We start from the raw sequence: 7,414 nt of genomic DNA, 5'->3' as shown, positions 1-7,414 counted from the left end.
AAAGGCCAAGAGCTGAAGATGGAATTTGTGTGGATCGCGCTTTTTCCGCCGGCATTAATATGATGGGCCGAATGTCATTTTTCTGTTCTGTAAATCCTTCTTTGTTTCTATGGTGGGGTAGGGGCAATGGCAAAGAAAAACTTCTGCTCTCAGCGAGAAATGTTAGTATACTTTAATCACAGTGAGTGATATAAGGGCTGTTTCTTTTAAATGTTCTCTTCTAAGTGGTCACTGATATCGCAATAATATCAGCATATAATAACAGGATTGCATTTGCTTTTCTAACATAAGGTAAAACATTCTTTAACCGCCAGAGCACAGGGGAGAAGCATTTTGTTTAAACTAATTACACTTTGTCTATCTTTCCTGCCAAGAGACAGATAAATACAACGTCTGCATAATGAACGAAGAGTGCCTGTGTCAGCCTCCAGCTCTCTGGGTTTTCGCCTTGATACAGTACAGTACTAAGAGAGGACTGTGCCAGTTTGTGGAGGGTAGCTTGATCGTCAGTGCGCAGACTCGCTGGAGGTTCCCTGGATTGTTACACTCGAGTTCAGTGGTTGGAGCCAGTGAAATTGCTCAGGAGCGATCCGCAGCACAGAGCACTCCCGCTCTCTGTCTCCCTTTGATACAGTCTGGCTCTGTCTCCAGCCACAGACAGCTCCCTTACAAATGAGCGGCTCCTTCTCTGAAAGATGGCAAACGGGTTTACAAAGCCTTTAGCCACATTGTACAAAGGAAGACAACTTGCATTTGTAAATTCTGGTGCGTTTTATTTGCAAACCTTGCTTTGGATTATTTGTTCCGTTTGCGGAGAGGAGCAGCCTTTCAGCGTGGAGGTAAGTTTGCAAGACTTCTTTTTCTGTACTGATTCGAGTATTGCCATTGAATTCGCTGACGCTCCGATACAGTACTATATACACACTAGGATCACCATAAATGACTAAAGTAACAACCAAACATGTTTTCTCCAGTATATAAATCGTTTATACTTGCTTGAAAAATGTTTTAATATTTTTATTCCTTTAAATGCTAAACGAAGATGATCTCATATCTTAGAACAGTATTCATCTGAGTACAACGGTGTTCAGATTATTATAATTCTTCGGAATATAAAAACGAAGGCGACAGTGCAGTCTTAGTGCGGTGCGAAAGGACTTGTCCGGAGGGATTTTTCCAAACCAAAGGATCTTTATCCCCTGACTTGGTAAATGCCGCTTTCTCGAGCAGTTTTGTGGAGTCAATGTTTTAGTTGTTGATTTATTATTCATTACCCAGCCAATGAGAATAAAGGTGTTTGGGGACTGGATACTTTCTGCTCAAGGCAGAGTAGCATCTTTGAACCATCACTCTGTCACAATCTCACTTTCCCGCTCCTCAGCCCCACCATAGCCCGGCTGTTGTGAGTCTTCCTCCGGGATTCTGACATTCCTCCAGTCGGAGGTTCCCTGTGGAAACGAACCGCTGTATCCCAAGCAAAATATTATGAGTTGATGTGCCTTTATTATATTTCTAAAGGTTGCTTGTAGACATCAGAAAGAGACCAGTTGCAATCAGCACATACGTAACGATGATGATATAAGTCCGCAAACTTTATTGGCTCCCTATCGAAGCCCTATGTTGCCGGCTCAGTTGGTGAGCCAAATCACAACGACCTCTCCTGGTGTCGCTTGCCGGTCCCTCTCAATCATTATACCATGTACACGTTACATTCATTTTTTTAAACATCCAAACTTGGATAAATGGCCAAGTGACGGGTCACTTGGAGTTCAGCCCCTTTCTTGGAGCGCGTTTCTGGTTCCACCGACCGCCCTTGGATTTGATCGTTGAATACAGATATATCTTTCAGGAGATTCCGCCCTTCATTATCATTTCGCTTTTTTTAACGCATCTCTTATTTCTCGCCCTCGATCCGATATTCAGACCAAAAGGCTGGAAGTTGCATTCATCCTCCCGTGTCAAGGTGTCTCGGGTGTGAAGCAGCGCTGAGCGCGGACACTGGCCGGCCAACTGCAGCCGCCTCGCCAAACGAACGCCAGCTCGAACATTTCGCCTCCTAAAAAGTAGCCAGCAACCCCAGTGTGACTTTTCAGGGCAGCTCGGAGCATTAGCAGGGCTTCCTCAGCATTGCTAACTGCTTTGTATTTGGCTTGTTTGATGGTGCAGTTTTAATGGACGATAAATCAGACCAAAAAAGTTAGAGAGCCTACTTAAGATTCTCCTGTCAAATATATTGATAGACCAATGAGTTTTGAGTTATCAAATATTAATGTCAAGAGCTGAATTTGGAGAAGTATAATGATTGCGTCGTTTTGAAATAACACTGAGATTCCTTAATTTGCCATCACACATTTTGGAATAGGTGCAGTTTTAGTGGTTTACCAATGGTCACGTGAAGCAAAATTGCGATTGCTGGGTGTAGTAAATATATATATATAGCACAATTTTCCTCTCACTATAATCACCGTCAATAATTCTCTGCCACGATTACTTTTCTGAGTGACACAGCATGATAATTGTAGGTATTCCAAGGCAGCAAGTAGACGGGCATTTCAGAGCGAATAAACCATGCTGCTATCATCACTACATTACTGGAGCGGGAGCTGGAATGGCCTTGTCTTTCAGGAACCACCCCTTTTCTGACTGTGTGACTGAGGGCGGAGGGAGGACAAACAAAAGTGAAGGCCTCGGAGCATTTCAACCCTGTTAAGAAAGGGGTTCAGCATGTTTTCAGTGCAGTTTCTATAATTTATTAAAATAACTTATGTTCACTGGAAAATTCTTTAATGACATAGTTTGTGGACTGTTAACAATCAATTGGTGGGTTATTTGCTTTTTCATCATATATGGTGTAAAACTCTGTATCAGAGGTCATTCAAAAGGGAGTGCCTACCTCGTAGGCGATCAAATAGCACTGGCATTATGTCGCTGAGGTTGACAACTCAGTTTGGAGGCAATCCTGGAGGTTTGCTCATGTGACATTCTGACCACATAACATCTGACCATTTAATGCCTGATGGCTTGACATCTGATCATATGATATTTGATGTCATAACACCTGATCACAACTTCTGGAAAAAATATAAAATTGGACCCCTGTAAGTGCATGATTTGTTCATGGGTTTGTGCCCACAGCTGCTGTGCGAGAAGTTTCAAGAACCAGGATGCCACCCATGAGCAGGTGAAAACTGAGTTCAGGGAAGTAAAGAAACTGAGGATGGAGAAATGAGGGGATTGAATAAAGGGAAGAGGGGAAATCATGGACAGAGAAGGGGGAGAGTGGGAGCAGGGAAAATGGGAGATTGTGGGTGGGGAAGCAGATCTCTTTATATCCTTCCTTTTCAAATATTTAAATTATATATGTCTAAATATATTATATAAAAGATCCTATTCCTTTTGACATGAAGTGCTTGTCTTAACCTCAATAACCACATGTTAGGAAAGTATTGAACAGCTAATAGACCTCATTAAAAAAATGTCCTTTTCTTTTCCCTCTTGTTGCTTCCATTGAGAATTCTTGCTTCCATTTCCTACTTCCTATTTTCCCCCAATGAAAATAATCTTCTTCAACTTAACCCCAGTATGGTCCCTGGGTTTCACTTACTTTATGGGTGTGTCCCACGCACACCCACAATCCATTTTTCCTTAGGCCCCCAATCCCCTGACCTCCAATCCCCTTATCTCCCATGATCTCCCATCCCAAGTTTTCCATCTCTCCATTTGAATCCCATTCCCAGTTCCCACCTCTCTCCCAAGATCCTAAATCTCAGGATCTCTCTCTCCCTCTCTCTCTGCCTCAAGTCCCCTTTCCCCAAATCCCCATTTCCATGTCTCCATCTTTCTCTCAGTTTCAATTCCTAATCTTCATCTTTCTTTCCGATCCCCATTCCTCAGTCTTCCCTTGATCTCCCAACCTCCTCTCTCCCTCCCAATCACATGGCACCCACTCACACCTGATTTCAGAGACCTCTTATTTTCAGGCCTCTCCGCAAATTTAGAGCTCTCAAGTTCAGAGATTTCCCAAATAAACATTTGCCAATCCTGAGCTCCCTATTCCTGACTGTTCAGTCCCCGTTTCATTGCGCTCCATGTGATCCTGGCTGTCTGTGGTGATGGTTGGGTGATGTCACTGAGCCAGAGGCTTTATCAACAGCTGTGATATCATTGAGCGGGGGTTGGGGGATGAAGATAGACACACTGGATAGAAAATTTAAATTGCTGATCTCCTGGGCCGCTGGATTCAGAGGTTGGAAGAGGCAGCCTTGATTCCAGGAAAGTCTTGGTTATTCTGGGAGGACTGGAAACCCTATTGCAACATGGCATTAATGCTGTTTTGTGGTGCTGGCAACTTGCACCCAGGCATCTGTCAATGTCAAAGGCAGAGTAGAATGGCCTACATTTGTGTCACCTTTTGAATTTCCTTTTTACCTTGTACAAAGCAATGCTGGGCCCTTAACTTACAGTGACATCAGGAATTCAGGGGAATAGAAAGTTTGAATATGCTTTCCATTTTCTCATAGTGCTTTCTTTGATGCTGTAGCATACCACATTCCACAACAACCATCAAGCTATTGTTACCACAAATTCATGAACCTGTGATAAAACAGGTCGATGGGCCGAATGGCCTATTTCAGTGCCCTAATAACTTGATTCTATGACAACAATACTGTGAATGTATAAACTGGCTTTAGGTTGTTCTTGATTTCCATCCTGCTCTCAGTTGATATTTTACTACTTTTCTCCTCTCTTCTGGTATTTAAAAGCCCGTTCTTTATGCAGGTGTTCTGGATGGGAGTGTTAGTGAGCTGTCTAGCTGCAGATTGCTAGAAACACATCACACCTAGCACCGAAATATGTGCACCATCTTAAAGGAGCAGGGGGGAGTCTCTGGACAGTGATCAGTAGCAATAACCCCAAAATCAGCTACCTCGTCTTTATTAGCCTATAATCGTAGATTACCATATCACACAATGTATGTGCTGACAGAGCTATAGGGGAACATCCAATAATTCAGTGATTTTGTGTTTGGCACAGAAGGTCTGATGGTTACCATGTAAATAACAATCATTAGATAATTGCAGGTTTGTCAGTGAGTGGCACTTATATTTTCACCTCTACATGACCAAAAATGAAACTTTTGATTAGTCTTTTTCTTAGACAGTGCTTTGTGATTAAGGATGATTTGCTTGCGCTCCAGTTCGATGGGTTCTGAGATGGCTGTTAATTTCAATGTGTGATCCGTAGACTGTCACATGCAGGGCAGTTGGTACCCCAAGGGTTGGTTAGATGGGCTGCTGGAAGGTTTGTGCATTCTCTCTGACACCTTGACTTCATCTCTGCACATTCCCAACCACGTATTTCGATGTGTTTGGTGCCTCCCCGAATGAACCTTCTCCAGTTTGGTCGGTCACAAGCCAGGGTTTCCCATGAGTCGGCAGGAATGTTTGACCATCTTCAAGAATGCTTTGAGGACATCCCTAAAGTGTTTCTGCTGTCCTCCTGGGAGTCTCCTGCCACAACTGAGTTCCAAGTAGAGCAGTTGCTTCAGGAGTCTGGTGTCAGGTATACGAATGACATTTCCTGCCCAGCGGGGCTGGTTTTGAGTGATTAGCACTTCAGTGCTGAGCATCTTGGCTTGGGAGAGGACGTTGCTGTTGGACCGCCCTTCTTGCCACCAGATTTGGAAAATGTTGCAAAGGCACTGCTTGTGGTACTTTGCCAGTACTTTGAGGTGCCTGCTGTAGGTTGTCCAAGTCTCTGAAGCATATAGGAGCATGGAGGATCACTGTTGCCCAGTGACCTTAGTCTCAGGTTTGAGATCCTTGTCCTCAAATACTCTTTCCCTCAGTCAACCAAAGGCAGAGATGGCACTTTGGAGTCTATGTCTGCCCTCATAGAGAGGAGGTTCCCAAGATATGGAAAATGATCCACATTTTCCAGGATCTTACTGTTAATCTTAACCGAGATGTTTAATGAAAAGCCGAATTTCTCAAATGCTTCAGAGAAGGAGTTGACATTGACCTGGAGCTCAATTTCTAAGTGAGCCCATACACAAGTGTCATCTGCACAATGGAGCTCAATGACTGAGGTTGGAGTGATTTTAGCTTTGATTGAACAGTTTCTTATCTGTTTTGTAAATTATCTCCGTTCCTGTGGGTAGTTTGCTGTGGGTGGGGCACAGTATTGCAGTGAGGAAGATGGCGAAGAGGGCTAGTGCAAGGACACATCCTTGTTTGACCCCAATCTTCGTTGAGGTAGGGTTTGTGGTGCTTCCATTAGTGAGGATCACAGCTTGCAAATCATCATGGAGTAGATGGGGGATGGTGACAAATTTACGAGGGCAAATTTGACAATTATGATGACAAAATTTGAAGAGGATGCACTGTAAACCTTCAGGTTTGACAGAGTCAAATGTTTTTGTGAGGTCAAAACTCATGACTTTGCAGTTAACAGTAATCAGACCTGTCTCCCTTCTTGAATATGGTCACAATCATGGTCTCCATGAGATCCCTCAGCATCCCTTTTCATAGATGAGAGATATGAGGTTGTGCAGTGGTGTCAAGTGTGTATCTCTGCCATATCTCGTCTCAGAGTATCAGAAGGGACCCCATCTACTCCAGTGGTGTTACTTTTCAGCTGTCAAATGGTTTTTTGACTTCGGTCTAGATGGGTGGTGAGTCGAGGCTGAGTCGGAGGGAGTTGAGGAAAGGAGTTAAAGGCATTCAAATTGAAGACAGATTCTCAGCTGAGGAATTCTTCAAAATGTTCTGTCCATAGAGCATATACTGCTTCCCTGCCCTTGATGAGCTCCCCTCCATGTTTGGCCATTAGCGGGTGGGCCCTTGATGCTTGTGCCATAGATTGTCTTGACAGCAATGAAGAAACCGTGCATGGTGTTTGTGTCTGAGTTGTTGGATCTCCTGCGCTATTTCTCCCCACCATTTCGTCTTTATGTCATGTGTTTTCTGCTGTACTGCTGCCTTCAGCCACATGTAGGACTGCTCATTTTTTTCGAGGTATGGTGAAGTTTCCAGTGTGCAAAAGTTTAGTGCGTACGCTCGATTAGGTCTTTTATCTCTTGGTCGTTTCCATCAAACCAGTCACGATGCTTCAACATAGACAGACCAAGGACCTTTTCATAGCTGCCCGTTATGGTGGATTTTAGGGTCAACCAGGCACTATGAGCACACTGTAGCTCCTAATGGCTGGAGGTTGAGAGGTTGGAAGTGAGGCACTGGCTAAAAAAGGGCTGCCTTGGTAGAACCTTTGAGGCCTTTGATGTTAAATTTCTTGCAGCATTTCTTCTGTTGCCTCTATTATTTCTGGACCAGGCTGATGGAGATAGTAGATCAGATAGGATGGTGATTAATCCAACAGTGGCATGGGTGATGTGGACATCTCTGCAGACCCTTGA

General features: G+C 43.8%; 1 protein-coding gene across 2 annotated transcripts in view; it reads left to right on the top strand.

Annotated features, from left to right (window-relative positions):
• Positions 1 to 541: 541 nt before the first annotated feature.
• The window catches only part of LOC121279178 (matrix metalloproteinase-16-like), a 295,815-nt gene continuing 288,942 nt past the window's right edge, over positions 542 to 7,414 (top strand). The window contains exon 1 of one of the 2 annotated variants that reach the window (XM_041190177.1): positions 542 to 839. Coding sequence is in view for 1 of the 2 variants with exons in the window: in XM_041190175.1 (XP_041046109.1) it covers positions 696 to 839 (144 nt within the window). In the remaining variant the exon portion in view is untranslated. The remainder of the gene's footprint in view (positions 840 to 7,414) is intronic. The other variant, XM_041190175.1, reaches the window with a different exon arrangement.

Source organism: Carcharodon carcharias, chromosome 6 (genome assembly GCF_017639515.1).
Source record: "Carcharodon carcharias isolate sCarCar2 chromosome 6, sCarCar2.pri, whole genome shotgun sequence".
NCBI lineage: Eukaryota > Metazoa > Chordata > Chondrichthyes > Lamniformes > Lamnidae > Carcharodon > Carcharodon carcharias.
This window is presented reverse-complemented; position numbering and strand designations above follow the sequence as displayed.